Source organism: Gobius niger (assembly GCF_951799975.1).
Source record: "Gobius niger genome assembly, chromosome: 17".
Taxonomy (NCBI): Eukaryota; Metazoa; Chordata; class Actinopteri; order Gobiiformes; family Gobiidae; genus Gobius; species Gobius niger.
This window is the reverse complement of record NC_136868.1, coordinates 10,411,728-10,430,632: the sequence shown is the minus strand read 5'-3', so window position 1 is coordinate 10,430,632 and position 18,905 is coordinate 10,411,728. Positions and strand designations below refer to the sequence as shown.

General features: G+C 45.4%; 1 protein-coding gene across 1 annotated transcript in view; it reads left to right on the top strand.

Moving 5' to 3' along the window:
* The window catches only part of oca2 (oculocutaneous albinism II), a 76,741-nt gene that overhangs the window by 332 nt on the left and 57,504 nt on the right, over window positions 1-18,905 (top strand). Inside the window, exons 2-7 of the mRNA XM_079574897.1 lie at window positions 1,196-1,426; window positions 12,853-12,948; window positions 14,797-14,985; window positions 16,003-16,060; window positions 16,292-16,364; window positions 17,950-18,107. Coding sequence (XP_079431023.1) covers window positions 1,197-1,426; window positions 12,853-12,948; window positions 14,797-14,985; window positions 16,003-16,060; window positions 16,292-16,364; window positions 17,950-18,107 — 804 coding nt within the window. The 5' untranslated portion in view covers window position 1,196. The remainder of the gene's footprint in view (window positions 1-1,195; window positions 1,427-12,852; window positions 12,949-14,796; window positions 14,986-16,002; window positions 16,061-16,291; window positions 16,365-17,949; window positions 18,108-18,905) is intronic.

Below are 18,905 nucleotides of genomic sequence, written 5' to 3'. Positions count from 1 at the left end.
GGAAACAGTGGGATCCTGTTTTGTTTTTTTCCAGGCGGAGAGAAGTTTGTGTTGGAAGGATCTCATGAGCTTTTAAAATAATAATGGAGACGTTATTACACATGGTCTGTGGCTGAATGTTTTGGTTGTTGCTTTGAATGGTTTACTATATCAGTGTTTCTCAAACTGTGGTACAGACCAGGCTGGTACCACTGCTTGTGTATGGGGTCCTTCAGATGCTTTCTTGTTTATTAAACGAAAGGTATTTTCAGGTTTGGTTTGGTTTAACTGGACTATACCTAATTTTTAACCTTTTTAGTCATAATGTGATGAAAAAGGTAAACCCCTTTTCTTCACAAACTGACTATTTGGACCATACACAACATCAGTGAATCATAATATGACGCAAATGTCGCGCATCCAGCTGATTTTTTCACAAATTGCTACTTTTACAACATACTTTTATGGGGCCAAAATAGTTTTATCTTACAAAAAGAAAAAAAAAAATAGGTATAACTCCTTTAAAGGCGCACTATGCAATATTTGTGCATAATTTGACCTTTTAGTGACTCAGTGGCATTATGGGAGCACTTGGCACCTTTGCTTTCCCTCACAGTGGACTTTTTGACGCTCCAGGATCAATCGTTTTTAGGGGTTTGTACCAGAAACTTGCCAGAAACCCCAAAACAATTGATTCTGGAGCGTCATAGAGGCCACTGTGAGGGAAAGCAAAGGTGTCATGCTGCTCCTATACAGCCACTGAGTGACTAAAAGGTCAAATACGCACAAATGTCAAGGTGTTTTTTCCACATATAAAGTTACATAGGGTATTCTTCATTGATCCCCGTTATGGAATTTTTTCTCCTGCATTTGACCCACCCTTCATCTGCAGCAGATACAGTTGTGTTGGGGTGACAGTGGCTCAGTGGTCAGATTCCTCCTCAAATCCAAAAGTGTCCGGTTTGAATAATGGCTCCAACTGTGCAAAGTTTGTTGTGTTTGGGCAAGACACTTCACCCTGTCTGTATGAATGAATGCAGTGTGTGAGTGAGTGGTTGTTGGTGGTCTAAGGAGCTGCCGCAGATTGGCAGCCACACTTCAGTCAGTTAAATCTAGGGCAGCTGTGTCTCTACAATCCCCGAATGTGGTGAGTAAATGAAATGGGATCCATTATTATTAGTATTATTACCTAAACCAAACCCTTTGTCTGTTTCAGGATGTATCTGAAGAACAAGAATAACCTGGAGATGGAGATGACCCAGGCTTCAGCGCAGGGACAGGGTCGGAGCCTGGGAGGGCCCGAGGGAGCCAACTTCGGGGAGCTGCGGCTGCTGCAGGGCATGTCTGAGCACCGGGACACACAGAAGCTCCAACAGTCTGCCAAGCTTCCGGCGGGACAGTGCGTCATCCACACAGAGGGCTTTGTGCCTGTGAGGCAGGAGGACGGGTGAGTCTCTTCTGTTTACCTTCAGGCCGGCTGTTAAAGGGGGGGTATTATGCAAAATCGACTTTTTCAAGCTTTACATCATGTTATTAAGTCATTCCCTCATTAAAAACATGCCTGAAGTGTTGCCTTAGCACATTCACGTATTTTCGAGTAATCTGTAAAAACTCCGATGGCAGCCATTTTAGGGATAAAACGCCTGATTCCTTCAGGAAACGCCCTCGACCTCCAGGATACGCCTCCGACCTTTCGTCACCAGCCGAGTAACCAACCACTGCTCCTCAGCAGAACCCCCTCCCCGCAGTGTCTAGCCCTAAGATGTAAACAGAGTCATCATGGAGGATTAGCTTCATGTGTTGTGAACCGGAGCCACAGCAGACTTTTACAAAGACACACATCAGTGTTTCTGTTACCGAAACACCCAGGATTAAAACCGGTGACAAGAACGCTTATTTCAGTGTCTGGTTCTGCGCTGGGCCTTGAGCCTCCGGAGAAAGCTAATGCTAAGCTAAACCTCGAGTCATCACGTGAAAACGAGAAATATGCACACATAAAGTCAATAAAACCACCACACACATAAAGAACCGTTTAACAATGATCACACACGGAGCCTGGCTTGTTGATTTGGAAGTTTATTGCTCACATTTCATCTACAATGGGTCAAGCCGAGTGGCTTTCTCCCGGAGCTAACAAGCTAGCCGCGACAAGCTAACGGGAAAATTCACTGAATACAAGCAGCATATTATGCATTGAAAACGTCACTAAAACAGGCAACTACTTGAAGCAGCCTTTATGATGATCACACACTGAGCCGGGCTTGTTGATTTTGTAGTTTATTGCTCACATTTCATCTACAGTGAGTCGTAGCCGAGTGGTTTTCTCCCGGAGCTAAGGCACTATTAGCCACGACAAGCTAACAACCTTCACCTTCACAACATTCATTGAAAACAGGCAGCATATTATGCACAAATAACGTCAATAAAGCAGGCAACTACTTGAAGCAGCCTTTACGATGATCACACAATGAGCCTGGCTTTACACATTTGTGGTTTATTGCAGACTTTTCATCAACAATGAGCTGTAGTCGATTATAACAAGCTAACGGGGTAACCTCGAAAAACCACTGTCCACCTGCACAGATAATGTCCGTCTTTTGAATGGTATGGGCTCCTGCAGATCCTGGTGTCGTCCATGGGGGTATAGTTAGAGATCCATAGGGCATGGCAGATGCAAAGAGATAGCCTCCAAACAGCAGTTATTTTTCAGGCAAGAGCCCCTTCCAAGCGTCCGGTGTGGAAGGTTCGTCTCCAAATAATATCCTGTGTGGCCATTGTTCACAAAGTGATAAACAGTAGCTCCTTTCCAACAATAAAAATTAAAATGCACCGATCGTAGTTCTCTTTCAACATTCGTTTCGGTATCTCACTATGGGGAACGCTCTCACGCTGTTCCCCCAGAAGCCCAATTACACTACGCCAGTCTCCTGACTGGCTGTCAGACGTGACGTCGCTCCGCAGAGGAGGAGGGACTTCCTCCTACTATAAGAGCGTCATAGCACGTCATAACATTAGTCTAAAACCTCTTCTCGCTCCCAGAGGCTTCTCTCAGACGGTGAGTGGTTAACGGGATAGCATACTGTTCATAGGAAGAGCTAATCACTCTGACGCCGAACGCTACCTATTGCCGCGTCGCCGTTTGTGAGTTATTTGTGTGTAGCAAGTCTGTCCCCAAACAGGTGCTATTTTAGCCGCTAGTCGCAATACTAGTTGCTTGCTTCAAATTAGCGAGAGATTACGGCACTACGCTTTCTTCCTCACCATGGAAAAAGACGTGCTGCCACCAAAGCCGTGCAAATGTGGGAATAAAATTTCCGGGGCAGACAACCACGCTGTTTGTGCTGCGTGTCTCGGGCTGCAACATGCCCGTGATGCGCTAGCCGACCCGATAACCTGTGACCACTGTGCACGCCTTTCTCTGAAAACCCGCCGTTGAAGACTTGCGCGCCAAGCGAGCTTGTCGGGGGAAGATCCTGTACTGGGGGCAGCCATTCCCCCTCTACAGGTGGAGCCGAAGGAGAGGCCCCGTGGAGTCACCTCCGCGGGACCTAGCTGGGCCGAGCAGGTTGATGCTGCGGACCCTCTCCTGGACTCGGACGAGCTGGACTTGGACCTAGCGGCCGCGGAGGACAGCCTCGCCGAGTTTTCTGACTCCGGTGATGAGCCCATAAGTCTCCCCTCTGACGAGGACGACGATTGTATGGAGCAATTCACCCTAACACAGGCCGCAAGGCCGGGAAGCGCTGCGGTCACCGGCAGTAGCGGATCACCAGCCCCGCCTGCCACACAGGACCTGCATGAGGTTTGCCATAGAGCAGCTGCAAAGCTAGGCATCACGTGGCCGGAGGCCCCTCTCGAGACCGCGAGGTCCCGTTATGAGGGTCGACGACTACCGAAGGCCAAAACCTCCGCAAAGCAGCTCCTACCAGCCTTCCCAGAGTGCCTGGAGGAGGCCACTCGGTCCTGGAGAAATCCTTTCACCGCGAAAGCCCCCGCCCTGGGAGGGGCTGCGCTGGACTGGGATGGCATGGAGGGAAATGGTTTCACTCGCCTTCCCCCCATCGAACCTCTAGTGGCAGCTCATCTCAACCCAACACAGAGGTCCACCATGACCACTGCGGGCCCGGCTATGCCCTCCAAAGCTGATTGTTTTCAAACAACGCTGACGGAGAGGGGCTACAAAGCCGTGGCTACATCAGTGAGAGCCCTCAATGCGTCCTCCCTGCTTTTAGCCTACCAGGCTGACCTACAGGACGATATGGCGACCTCACCCAGCCCAGAGATGTGGGACGAGTTGTGCGTGGTCACTGACCTCTGCCTCCGCCTGCACAGATGTGCTGTACAAGCATGTGGCCGAGCTATGGGAGTCATGGTTACACAGGAGAGGGCTAGATGGCTCAGTCTCTCCAGCCTCTCCCATAGAGAAAAAACTGAACTCCTGGATGTCCCTGTGGACCCCAAAGGCCTGTTCGGTTCCGCGGTTGCCACCATGCAGAAGAGATGCGAGGAGAAGAAGCGTGAGGGTGAAGCGCTGCAGCTGTGTCTCCCCAGGAAAGCGCCACCACCTAAAGCCACGCCTCAACTCCCTCCACGGCCTACAAATGGACAGGCCTATCGCATCCCCAAACGCACACCACAACCTCAACCACAGAGCAGTGGGACTCCAGAGCTCAAGGGTGCGTGGGCCAGAAAACAGTTTGCCCCCAAGGTGAGGCCAGGGACTCCACAGGGCCAGCCTGCCACCCAGGGTGCAAAGAAGAAGAAGCGGGCTGCCTAACGTGCACCTGCTGAGGAGGGGGAGCAGGTCAGGCCAGGCGCCTCTCCCCGCCCCACAGTCCAGTGTTCAAGTGGTGCATTCGAGACCAGGGAAGCGACGTTCAGAGACTGTTGCATCAGCGCTCGACGTTCACGGCCCAAAGAGGAGGACTTTTTCTGCAGAGAGCTCAGTGGAGCCACAGCAGCTGTTTACAAGCACACACCAGTGCCTTTGTCCTCTCTCTCAAAAATGTTCAATAAAAATGTGTTCTTGCAAAGAAATAAATGCCTGTTCCTTTGCACACCCAGGCCCCAGGGGGGCGCAGCCACACATGTTGCAAAACATACACATAGTGGACACAGACAGATTGAACAATACAGCGTCTCCATTAGCTCTGCGGGACCCTCTAAATCCACTAGAGGGAGCTATTACACCACTAGTGAAGCAGCCTCCACTCTCCAGCTAAGCAGACACAGGGATCAAGCCCCTGGGTCCGCTAGCGTCACAAGCATCACAATGGCTGGAGTGTGGAGCGCCGAATTGGGTGCTGAAGACCATCACCAAAGGCTACAGGCTCCAGTTCGCGACGACCCCTCCCTGTTTCAGGAGCGTGCTGTTTTCACAACCGCGAGAAAAAGAGGCTTTGATCCTACAGGAGGAAATAAAAGCTCTTTTGAACAAGGGAGCTATCCAAATAGTGCCACCAGGGCAGTGCCAGGCAGGCTTCTATTCGAGATATTTCCTTGTTCCCAAAAAAGGAGGGGGTTTGCGTCCAATACTGGATCTGCGCGCTCTGAACAAGTACATGAGAACGTACACGTTCAGGATGCTGACACACACGGCTCTAGTGCGCTTCGTGCGGCAGGGCGATTGGTTTGTGTCCATAGATCTGAAAGACGCATACTTTCACATCCCTATATACCCCCCTCATCGAAAGTATCTGAGATTTGCTTTCCAAGGGGTGGTTTACGAATACACAGTGCTCCCATTCGGCCTCTCTCTGAGCCCACGGGTGTTTGTGAAATGCACAGAGGCTGCAATAGCACCTCTGCGGAAAAGAGGACTGCGTTTAGCCACGTACTTAGACGACTGGCTACTTGCTGCTCAGTCTCCACACCAACTCCAGGTCCACGCCAGGCTGCTCCTGTCGCACCTGTCTTCCCTGGGATTCGTGGTGAACTGGGACAAGAGCGTCCTCGTCCCGTGTCAGAGCATAGAGTTTATAGGACTACACCTGGACTCTGTCACGTCCAAAGCACGACTGTCGGCGGACAGGATAAAAGCTTTTTCAGCTTGTCTGGCCACTTTCCGCCGAGGCGCGCTGCTACGTTTCAGGACGTGCCTCAGGCTTTTGGGTCTGATGGCATCAGCCCTGGTCGCTGTACCGCTGGGCCGCCTGTACATGCGGCCTTTTCAGAAGTGGGTTGCAGCGCTGTGCTTGAATCCGTCGCGTCACGGCCACCGCAGCGTTTTGGTAACTGCGGAATGTGTCCGCGCGCTGCGTCCCTGGAGACAGGAGGTTTTCTTGACCACGGGCGTGGCTACAGGCACGGTCACGGCAAGAAAAGTTATTACGACGGATGCCTCTCTGCATGGCTGGGGCGCCACGCACGAGGGCAGAATAGTGAATGGAAAGTGGAGCTCACAGATGCAGCTGTGCCACATAAACTACCTGGAGCTCCAAGCCGTGTGGCTGGCGTTACAACACTTTCTCCCTCTAATCAGAGGACAGCATGTGTTGGTCGGTACGGACAATACTACGGTTGTGGCATACGTCAACAAACAAGGGGGGCTACGTTCACATCAGCTGCACACGTTGGCACACAGACTGATTGTATGGGCCAATTCCCATCTACTGTCACTGAGAGCCACACACGTTCCCGGTGTTTTGAACCGAGGAGCGGATCTCCTCTCACGGGGCAACCCTCGCTACAGAGATTGGAAACTCCACAGCGCGGTTGTGACACGGATATGGGAGAAATACGGCAAAGCCGACGTGGACCTGTTCGCGTCACAAGAGGACGCTCAGTGCCACTTATATTATTCCCTGATGGATCGGAGCGCACCACTGGGGGTGGACGCGCTGGCACACGAGTGGCCACGCACCCTCCTGTATGCGTTTCCCCCGTTAGAGCTGATCACTGCTATTCTCTCCCGCGTCCGGGAGAAGAAACACTCCCTAATCCTCGTGGCCCCATATTGGCCAGCGATGTTTTGGATGGCGGAGATATTTCAGCTTCTGTGCAGCCGCCCATGGCCTCTGCCTCTCCGCAGGGATCTTGTGACGCAGGCGCGCGGGGAAATATTCCATCCTCATCCGGAGCGCCTGGCTTTATGGGCTTGGCCCGTGAGAGGTTGAACTTATCCTCCACGGGTCTCCCGGAGAACGTCATTGCAACCATACAGAGCGCCAGAGCAGCGTCTACTCGCAGTGCATATGACGGCAAATGGCGTGCTTTCGAGGAGTGGTGCGTAAACTCGGGACACGTCGCTTTTCAGAGCCCCATGCCTGTTATTTTGACTTTCCTCCAGAGTCTGTTGGATAAAGGGCTTGCTTTCTCCACCATTAAAGTGTACTTGGCCGCTATATCAGCCTGCCACATTGGTTTTGGAGATAAGACAGCTGGACAGCATCCTCTTATATGCCAGTTTATGAAAGGCGCACGACGCCTAAAACCGGTTTCGAGGAACCTGGTCGCTCCATGGGACCTGACGACAGTGCTAAGCGCTCTGTCTCGACCACCATTTGAGCCGTTGCTTGAAGTGGAGTTAAAACTACTCTCTTTTAAGACGGTTTTACTGCTGGCGCTGTCATCAGCCAAACGTGTGAGTGACATACACGCGCTGTCTGTTAATGCGTCATGTATGCAGTTTCTAAGGGGGGATTCTAAGGTTTTATTGAAACCTAACCCCACCTTTATGCCAAAAGTCTTTAATCCGACTTTATCATGCCTTCCGATTGAGCTGTCTGCATTTTCACCTCCTCCGTTTTCTTCAGAGGAACACCAGCGGCTCCATGCGCTCTGTCCAGTGCGCGCGTTACGCACGTACGTGGATAGGACGTCTGCTTTTCGGAAATCTGAGCAGCTGTTTGTATCATGGGCTCAACCCCATAGGGGAAAACCCCTTTCCAAACAGCGTTTGTCTCACTGGTTGGTGGAAGCTATTGTAGCGGCCTACAACAGCAGTGGACTTCAACCCCCTGCGGGTCTACGCGCTCATTCCACTCGTGGCATGGCTACCTCATGGGCACTCTTCCAGGGCACCTCGGTAGAGGAAATTTGTGCAGCAGCCAGTTGGGCTACGCCTCACACCTTTGCCAGGTTTTATAGACTGGATGTCACAGGCCCCTCACTGTCTCAGAATGTCCTGAGCGTGGGGGCTTCACACTGAGTGTCTCGGTAGGTTTTTCTTTTGGTCTTCGAGTAAGCTTGTCTGGCAATACGGGAGTCTCGACATCCCATAGTGAGATACCGAAACGAATGTTGAAAGAGAACGCAAGGTTAAGAAATTAACCCCGGTTCTCTGAGACATGAGTGAGGTATCTCACCAGACCGCCCTTCTTGCCTGGAGCGAGAAGAGGTGCTTGCTTAGACTAATGTTATGACGTGCTATGACGCTCTTATAGTAGGAGGAAGTCCCTCCTCCTCTGCGGAGCGACGTCACGTCTGACAGCCAGTCAGGAGACTGGCGTAGTGTAATTGGGCTTCTGGGGGAACAGCGTGAGAGCGTTCCCCATAGTGAGATACCTCACTCATGTCTCAGAGAACCGGGGTTAATTTCTTAACCTTGCGTTTCAATACAGTTGAGACAACGAGCGCAGTGTTGTGATGCCACAGACAGCGTGTGGAGGGGGCGTGTCGGAAAGGGTCAGAGGTTCTTAAAGAGACAGGGGCCTATTTCAAGTCTTTCGCTACCGCCATTTTGAATGAGCAATTATATACAAGGCAGTTATTCTAATTTACTGCATTTACAGACCAACAGAAGGTTTCGTCATCATTGTAGTGTGCCATAGACTGGTGCTATGTGGCTGAAAAAAGCATAATACCCCCTCTTTAAATGCCTTCTGATGAACAATGTGCATGAGTGGACGTCATAAGACCACACTAGAAACAGTGTTGGCAAAGTTCATTTTCTACATGAACTAGTTCAAAGTTCAGCTCACAAATTTCAAAATGAACTAGTTCGTTCATAGTTCATGATTGTTTATAGTTAATAGTTCGTTCATAGTTCCAAAAATGAACTAGTTCATAGTTCTTTTTTTTTTTTTGCGAGCTATTATTCAGGCATGAAAACGGATCAAGGGTGAAAAAGGTAAGACGTTATTTCCCCTCTCAGGGAAATATTTTTAAATTCCATATCTTAAAGCAACAATCTGATGTATTTTGAGATGCATTTTTGCCAACCTCGGGAGAGCTGGAGAAAGTTGACTTCAGCCATGAGTCAAAAATATTATGGCCTCCTCGCTTAGTGTTATGGAAGCTATTTCATGTCAGCCTGTCACTTTGTGGAAAATGAAGCTACAAATATTCAATTGCGTTTGTGTTAATTTGGTAAATTAATCATTTGAATACAATTGTTTTAGGAGCTATTTTGAAGCCTAGTTAAAATACTCCACATTGTGGCTTTATGCAAATGAGTGCGCACCGCGCAGCAGACAGGAGTTTGGAGCGTTACACTGGGGAAACTTGCTTGTTAACCTCACTCTGTGGCTGCTGCGGCACCGTGCGGACCCGCTGGTTACCGGTTTGCCAGGGCCGTAAAAAGCAGAGTTCACCGCCACAGAACTGGACACAGTAGGGCCATTGGCGTGGGGCCAGAGCGGAGCTCGCCCGAGCTACACCCTGGACCCACCAGAGTTTAGTATAGAGCCGCTGGTAAACTCTGACTGCGCAGCGAGGGTTTATAATTACATTCACTGATCCGCGGTCTTAAATCACAGATAATCTGGCACCATATTGAACGAACGTAAAAAGAACGGGAATGCCGTTCACAGACACCAGAATAAACGCGTTCATGGTTTCGTTGATCAGGCAGTAATCCAGTGCGTTCAGTTCACGTTCGCCCAAAATATGAACGCGTTCATTGAAAGAAAGTTCATGAACGGTACATCACTGACTAGAAACATACAACAGCCAATACAGAGCAGGGATATGTGACCTGTGAACCAGCTGACTTCACACATTATGCAGTCAGAGACAACAGAGACTTTCAAAGAGCTTCCAGTTCCTAGTAAAAGTAAAGAATTGGACTGGAGTTATCTATGAGTGATTTCTGAGAACTCTTTCACCATGAATGAAAATATGAGCAGTACTTTTTCCACCAGTAGGGGGAGTCATAAGTATTCGTAACAAGTAATATTGATGATTATGTTTGAAGAAGTTTCTGCCTGAAATCAGCTTAATTTCTTCCTGTCCCTACAGTGTTTTGTACACACTAGAGTTCTCTCCGCCTCCACTTTCCCTTCTCATAAATACATGTCTGAAATTAAGACACAAATAGAGCTGCTGGAGTTGGTGGTGCCACACGTGTACAGTCACGTTACACACAGACTGCTGGGTAAATCTTCTTTATGAACATATGTGAAGCCGAGGAATGCCTCTCAAGAAGCAATTCACACACGGTCTCAGTCAGTCAGAGGCACTAATCTCAAGCCCGTGACATTATCGAGGTTAAACCGGCATTTCTTTTATTCACTCGTGCACAATGTCAGCATTGGCACATAATGAAGATGTGCTGCAGAGGTGCATTAAGATATTGAATGGGTGGAAGTGCTGATTGTAACAACATTGTTCACCTTAGTAAATTGATTGAATGAATAAATGTTAAAGTGCTTGCAAAGCAGTGCAGTTGTTAATTAACAGAACGCATCACAACAACGACGTGTTAAGAATATTTATTGTTAAGATAAGTTTAGTTTTTGCCCAGTGCGTTACATGTGGGAATTGTGTATAAGTAATGGCGTGCAATATTTCTGTAAACAGCAAAAGATTTAATCTGTATTTGCCAGGATGCTGAACACATGTCTATATAACCAGTCTCAGCAGGAATGATTTAGCCAAGGTGCAAGACAAACTCCTCTGTGCATCATTAAACCTAAAAGCCCCGTCGCTCTGCACCTGTTGCTCTAAATGGTCACAGCGGGTGGATGCTCCTGTGGTGGCAGCGATCAGCTTCTTTCGTCACTCTCTCTGTCGATCTGACACAAAGTACACATCCAGTCTCAAAGGCTACCTGTGAAATTGCATCACCATTGAGAGTAACAGTCCTGTTGATTAATTTGCTTCTTGTGCATAATAAAGCCTAAATGCGTAGGAAAAAAAGGAGCAAGTCCAAAATGTGGTCCCTGTGGGATGCCAGGTGTTGATTTACTGTGAAAAACAAACAGGCCTGTGCTTTGTTTTGACCTCTGTGCAGATGTCACAGACTATAATAGTGCCAACAAGTCAGGATTTGGGTAGATTTATTGCATGTTGTTTGTTACTTGAAATTGTGTTCTGCTTTCCAATATTGTGTATAACTGCATACAGTTAGCACTCTCAGCTCACCGGAAGAGAGTTTCAGGATTGATTCCCAGTGGTGAGGTCTTTCTTTACAGATGTTCTCCCTGTGTCTGTGTAGGTTTCCTCCCGGTGTCTCCTACAACAAGTGTATAAATGTACTTATCTAACTTCACTCTGTACACTACCAATGATAGCTATTCTTTTCTATAAAATCCATATCGCCCCTGGAGTTTATTATTGATGGTCGATTAATCTACTCTCATATTATATTATTTGTGCAAACATAGACAACTCTTGCCAAATCGCACAGTGGCGTTAGTAAACCATAACCCACTCTGCAGTAAATGTGAACTTTGCATTGCTGCTATAACTACATCTACACATATCTCTGACCATACTCTGTTTTGGATGCCTTGTAAGTTGTTTTGTGAAGCCTCTTTGCGGCTACCAAGACTGTCACTCAAAAAGTTGTTGTCCTAAGTGCCATCATGCACGAGCTTATAATTAATATAGAAGCTGCAGTTACGGACTGCAGTAAGACCTGAGGTGGTAGTAGTGAGTATAAAAATGACCAACTTGCATCTAGTCCCTTTAATAAACTACATTAGAGCATACTAAATCTAATAGGAGAAATGCTTCTCAAAACTTAGCCTGTCCATGAAACCTAGAAAGGCATAGTAGGTTAAGAAAGGTTAAGACAGCTAAGACAAATATTGAAGAATAAATGTACATACTGTATACTTCATCAGACATAGTTTAGGCCTAGCTATTTTCGTATTTGTATAACTCTTATCACTGACACACGAGTTACTCAAAGTACTTCACAAGCAGCTTACGTAGCTTATCACACAATGATGATAAGCCAAGTATGAAGCCACAGCTGCCCTTGGCTAGACAGAAGCACAGCTGCATAAATCTGTGCCATCGGACGCTCAAACCACTGCCAACCACTCACTCAGGCGTCCTGGTTCTCCCACTGAGTCTCCCATCCCTGAACTAACCAGGCCCATTCCTGCTAAGCCTCCAGAGCCAACAGAGATCAGGTCAGTTCCCCAGAGAGAAAACCATGACAGATAACTACTATACAGATTTAATTTATCATTAAGTCTTAGGATTAATCAACAAATAACTAGTGCAAGTGGAGTTAATATTTGTTTTGACAACCTTTAGACCCTACTGTAATGCCACTGTGCCAGTCAGTCAGTCAGTCTGTATGTAATATTATAAACCTACAGAAGTGGGAACGACAAGTACAAAATGTGAGCATGTGCCAGTATTTCACACATTTACGTCTGTCCAAAATGATGCATAACATCTTTAATAGACAGATGCCGTGAGCGACTTGAGCTCAGCTGTTTTGAGGATTCGGTGTTACATTCAAGGGCACAGAGCAGTATCAAGGGGAGTAAAAGGCACCTTAATAATGGCTGAGGTGTCCCATCCCAGCTGCCTCCTCGCCCCCTGCAGGTGACAGCGGGCAGGACAGTGACAGGTGACTGATGGCTCCGACCTCCCACGCCGCTCATCGCGAGACTGGCCATTTAGAAGTTTATAAAGTGAGCATATGGAACGACAGCTTTACTTGGGCTGAACTTGTGATCTTTTGTTTTCCAGGCACAGTTTCAGCGTGGTGAACATCCTCAGAGGGAAAAGTAACTCGGCCAACATCACAGAGAGATCTCCACTGCTGAGGTTCCCGCAAGAAGACAGGTGAGGCGGTAACTTAAACGCCAAGTGTACACAACTATAGTTTTGTCTTTGCCTTTGTAATTAGGTATATTTACATTGTTATTACATATTACATTGTTAAAGTTAAAGAGCAGTAGCATGAGTATTGGTTGTAGTAAATATTATACAGTAGTAGTTGTAGCATTGCTGTAGCAGTGGTTGTAGCAGTAATTTTGTTTCTGCCTGCTCTGTAAAGGGGCTAGATGCAAGTTGGTCATTTTATACTCACTACTGCCACCTAAGGTCTTATGCGTTACTGCAGCTTCTATATTAAGCTTGTGCACTTTGGTGTTAACCTTTTTGAGTGACGGTGCTGGATTTTAGAGGCAGTTGTGGTGAACAGGTCTGAGCTCATTCTACACCATCGGACCTGGTTGGAAGACGTAGGGGGAGGAAAAGACCTAGTTTTAGCATTTTTAAACTCCGTATTGTCCCTTTAAGTGTGCAGCTCAAGGGTCACGAGTCTCTTTTCTCTCATGAGCTATTTTTACAAAATGAAGGCATCAAGAACTACTGATGCTTTAAGGAAACTTGAGCAACTATGGGACTCGAGTGAAGTACTCTGGACAGTCATTAGCCAAGTTGATGTTTATACCCAAAGATAATAATAATACTAATACACTTGTATTGCACTTTACAAGCCTGTATTACCAAGTTTCTCAAAGCGCTGCACTGTCGTCATTATTCATTCACTCCATGCTCCATGCATAATAAATGTATCATACTCTTTACACTATAATGTCAAGGTCACGGTCAACCTTATTTCTATAGCACATTTACAACAACCACGGCTGCCCAAAGTGCTTCACAACACAAACAGATTATAAAAACTATGAATACAAATACAAACAAGGCAATAATATACTTTATGCAATGCCTGAACAACAACAATGACAAAAGTCAGCACCTGGATTTGACTGTGATCTGGAGTCGCTGCAGTTGGTCAGGTCTGGGTTCAGCAACACTGTGTGCGCAAAGACTCAGCTGAACATCCTGAATGACCAGGTTATTCCATCAATGGATTTATTCTTTCCTGATGACATTGCCAGGATTCATTGGGCTCAAATTATGAAAGAGTGGGAGCATTATTCACATAATTTTCACACATGGATTGGCCGCCACAGAGTCCAGATCTTAACCCAAATGTGAATCTTTGGGGTGTGCTGGAGGAGGCTTTGCACTGTGGTCACACTCTCCCATCATCAATACAAGATCTTGCTTTAGAACTGCTGTAAATATTAGCGCGTGTAACATTGTTTTATGGTGACTTTTTTTGGGTCAGGCAGTGTGTATTAATGTGTTATTTAAAATGTGTACTCAATGTTTGCAGATTGTGTGCAGTGTGTTATGTAATTCAATCATTTAGAGAGAAAACAAATCAATTTCTCTGATACATGTAAGTTGTTTTGCTAAGACAGGAATCGGATTTGACCTTTCAGGCTTTCCACATGAAGCAATGTTGAAATCCTTTGGGAAGCTTCGTGTAAAGGGGTAAAGTGAGAGGAGACCCCTGGTGTACACAGTCACCCCTCTTTTATAGTCACGGTCTAAAATGGCTCAAATCTGATTATCTAGACTGCGGTTGCTGCCACATTACCTAAGAGGATTAACTTTTTGATTTTACACTGGTCACCACAAACAACATGACAGTGATTTTGTTTAATGAAATGGTGGCCTCTTGACATTGTTTTACGGTCACATGCGCGTTCGGTCAGTGTTTTCATTTGGACATCGCACACATCTGGTGAAACTAAATCCAACTTGTCTGTCAGGGAAACCACAAAACCCGGGATTGGCACTGATTGGTCGTTGTTTTTGTTGCGTCCGCAGCATCACCTACATGACCGTGCACGACCCGGGTTTCGCAGGAGTGGACGATCTTTGGGACAGCAGCGGCCTGGACTTCGAGCGGCGGTTCAGACTGGGCAGCGAGGTCGCGGGGCTGTCCCTGTCCCGCTGCAGCTCCTCAGACAAGAACGACTCGCTGGACCTGAACTTCAAACTTACACACAACATCAGGTGCAGCACTGTTTTTATGGAGGTCCTGTTGTTTTAAGATGGTGTACCAGCTTTCTAGTTCGGGAAAGTCCACAGTTACCATGGAGATCCGCCATCTTTGCAGCTGTTAGTATACATTTCCATAGACAAACATTAGCTAAAAACAGTATAAAAAGTGGAGAAAAAAGCCGTGGGACAACTCCGTTAACTGCAGAGTTACTGCTGGTAAATACAACTAACTCACTGCGGTGTCCAAGTGTTTTAATGTGAACAATAACTCCAGTATTTTAACTTCTAAAATCTCCATTAGTTTACAATTGCTGCTAATCCCATAATGCTTAGCGATATGACGTCACATTCCCGAACTCTATAGAGCTCTGTATAGATACAGACGGCATCTCTGTAATCGCCCATATATGGTCATGCTTGAAAACAGTTAAGGGGGAAAACAATTTGGAGAAAAATCTAAACTTTCTTTAATTATTCAAAAACTACTTTAACAAATGCTGAATTATGAATATAGTTTTCTACTAAATAAAGATACAAAGACATGCGGAGGAGCAAAGTGGTTCAACAGCCCATAAATACATAAATAACGGAGAATGCTAACCTGATGCTACATGTTAGCACCGTTGCTAATGCTAACGGCTAGCTAGCGCGAGCTACACTTTCCACTTCTACTGAACAATCAGCTGTGAGAAAATATCCATATGGGCCCGATTTACACTTGACTTTACTTATGTGATAAATAAGTTCATATTCCAGAAAATGTCTAAAAAGAGTGAAAAATTGTGTTTCTCTAAAGATTCTATTTTCCCCCTCGGCGAAGCCACGCCCCCCTCTATGACGAGATGCCATCTGTATCTATTGTCTGTATTGTATTTAAGGTACATTCAGTTATAGGAAACAAATTGAGATTTCAAAATGTAAAAAATACTGCAGTTCTTTTCTCTACCCTTTCTCTACCCTTTTATATTGTGAATCCAAAAACATCCAGTGATTGAGCCTTTTGATTAGATTAAAATTGTGTCTTTTCAGATGCTGCATGAAGGCGGCCAAAACTGCCTGTATCTTCACAATCGTCGTCCTCTGCAGTGTAAGTCAAGGATATATTAATTCTTGTTAGGGATGATTCGTTTTTGTTTGTCATATTACTGGTAAATGTGACTTATTTTCTAGATCCTCTTAGCTGAATATTGGTTCAGCAAAGACGGTATTAACTGTGTTTGCATTGTTTGTTCAAAGTGAATTATGTCAAAGCTTTATGTACCATGTTTAAGAAATAGAGGCCAATGTTTTTGTGCTTGTGTTTGTGTTGTACTTCTAGCTCTTCTTCAGCATGTATCCAGACAGAGACAACCCCTGGAGGATGTTGGCAGTGTCACCCACAGACAGTTTTTGTATCCTTCTCTTCTGCAGGATTTACTTTTAGCTTTTGTTTACACACAAATAGTAAATTAGAATAAAATCGTAAGAACTGTGTGATTGTTGTGAGGTACAAACCTGATGTTTTGTCTCGTATACTTGTGACTGCTGGTTGTGTAGGTGACTTAGTACTTCAGACCATCTTGAAACATTTTTGTTTGTTTTGGAGAAAGGGATGCATGATATAAGTTTGTCTTCTTTGTGCTCCTTTTCAATTGTGTGAGGATGGAAGAGTTGTTTTTCTCCTTATCTGTACGGTGTATTTATTTATTTGACCTTTACTTAACCAGGAAAGTCCCACTGAGATTAAGAATCTCTTTTTCAGGGGAGTCCCGGCCCTGTTTGTAAAAAATAAAAAAAATAAAAAAAAGTGAAATGAATTTAAAAAAAAATAGTATTGTTGTTAACCAGGAAAGGCGTAGTGGTGCGACAGCGTACCCTCTTTGGGTTCCCAAACCTTACAGGCTGAGACCCCCAAAATCACTCAATCAACAACTCGGGACCCCCTTCTGTAAAATTTCATTAGTATTTGTAACAATTTAAGGTGCAAAATATTTAAAATGTGATTTAATGATGTTAGTTTCAGGGCTGAAACAACTAATCAGTTATTGAAATAGTCGTAAACTATTTTATTGATCGATTAATCGTTTTCTACAGACTTAAAAAGTGAAAAAATGACATGAACATGTTTTATTTTTGATGGAAGCCTACGTTGTTTTTCAAGTTTGTATATGTAGTGTTTTGTACATTGAACATTTTGAATTATCTGTCCGTGTCTTATCCAATCAGAAATCAGAATTGGCACTAAAAGCCTCCAAAAACACTTCCTCAACTTGTCCTCAAGCGGCCCTTTAGGTTTATGTGATAAAAAAAATGAGAACATTTAATTTTCATGCACCATTCACAGCCAAGCGATTAATTGTAAAAGTAACTGAAATAATGGTTAGTTGCACCACTACTGTGTTTTTATATTTGGTTTTCAATCAACAATACATCACATTCAGTGTCAGAAATGTAAAAATATAGACTCATGATCATCTTGCAGTTTCCTGCGACCGTAAGAGTAGACAGTTCCTGCCAGACCTCATAGTTCTTTATTTCAGTCAGTATGGTTAAGGTTAAGCACCAATTTATACATTTGCACCTTTTTATTGTCCCCAGAGGGAAATGAGTCCTCTACAATCGACCCATTCTTCAATGCTGATGGGGCAACCTGTCGATAGAAATGTACAGCTGTAGTGCAGATCGTGAGCTTCTTGATTTAACCCCTTCTACATGTGTTGGTCGATGGGGGAAAACAAAACAAGAAACCCTGGAGGAAACAGGAAGAATACAATAAATTGCTGCCTTTTAACTTTTCTAATCTTTTTGAGTGCGTCCATTTACTGTTTTTTCATCTGTTAAGAAACATCCCTGCACTGAAGAGCACCAAAAGAATATGATTGTGAACATAGTACAGACAAAAACTTTAAATCCAAGCAGCACTCCTCCAAATCAAGTTTAGAAAGGATGTTTGTTTTGAAAGCTGCAAATCGTCTAGTCCTTAACTTTCCCGCACAGCCATGAACTTGACAGATTTCCGTGACAACGCTCTGCTGAAGCTGCAGGTGGCCGGGCCTTTCTCCCGAGGGATGGTGGATCTGAACAATCAGGAGTACATCCTGATCCAGGTGGAGCAGACGGACGAGCCAGGCCAGAGGAGGAGGAGAGCTCAGCAGGTGATGCCCACTGCACTGCACCCACGCTGTTCACTACTGCAGCCTAAGGATTCACAATAGAACACTAGATTAAGATAAAATGGACGCCACAGATTTGTGTCTTCGCTATAGTTACTAGTCCATTTTAACTGAGGAGAAAAACTTAAAGTAAAATAAAATAAACACACAAAGATGAGATGGTTGGAGAGAGGTTTGAAGGCGGCCATCTTCACTTGTCGTCATGGGGGGTTAACGATTCCACTAGTCCATGATCTAACTCAGGTAAATGTAGGAAGCAGAAACCCTGGCGTCAGACTCCCTGTACAATAGAGGCTATTGAACGAGTTAAGAGAAGCTTTTTAGAGTAGCCAATAAAAAAAAATGTGTGAGGAGAACAATCATCCACACTAGAACAACCCACTACAAGATTAGTTATCTATGATGGAATATTCCTGTACGACTTTCTGAGAACAATATAATTAGTTCCAAGTTCATTAGTTGCTTAGTTATCATTTTATTTCAGTAAAGCAGCAATTTTAATGAAGAAATGTTGGGCAGGAAAGTTACTTTTATTTGAATTTTTAAGCTGCTGACGTAGATAAAGGTAAAGTTCCATCATTTCCTATTGACTTTACATGGTTGGCACGGCAACAGTTTAAAATTGTTCTGTATCACTTCCTGTCTGTGTCCAATAGGGAAGTGAAAGTCTAAACATCACAAAAATTGCCAAAATTTTAGAAAGATGGGTATAATATTTAGCAAAATCTTAAATGTAATTGTGTTAACTATGTTTTGCAAAAAATGTCTCTAATGTGTCAT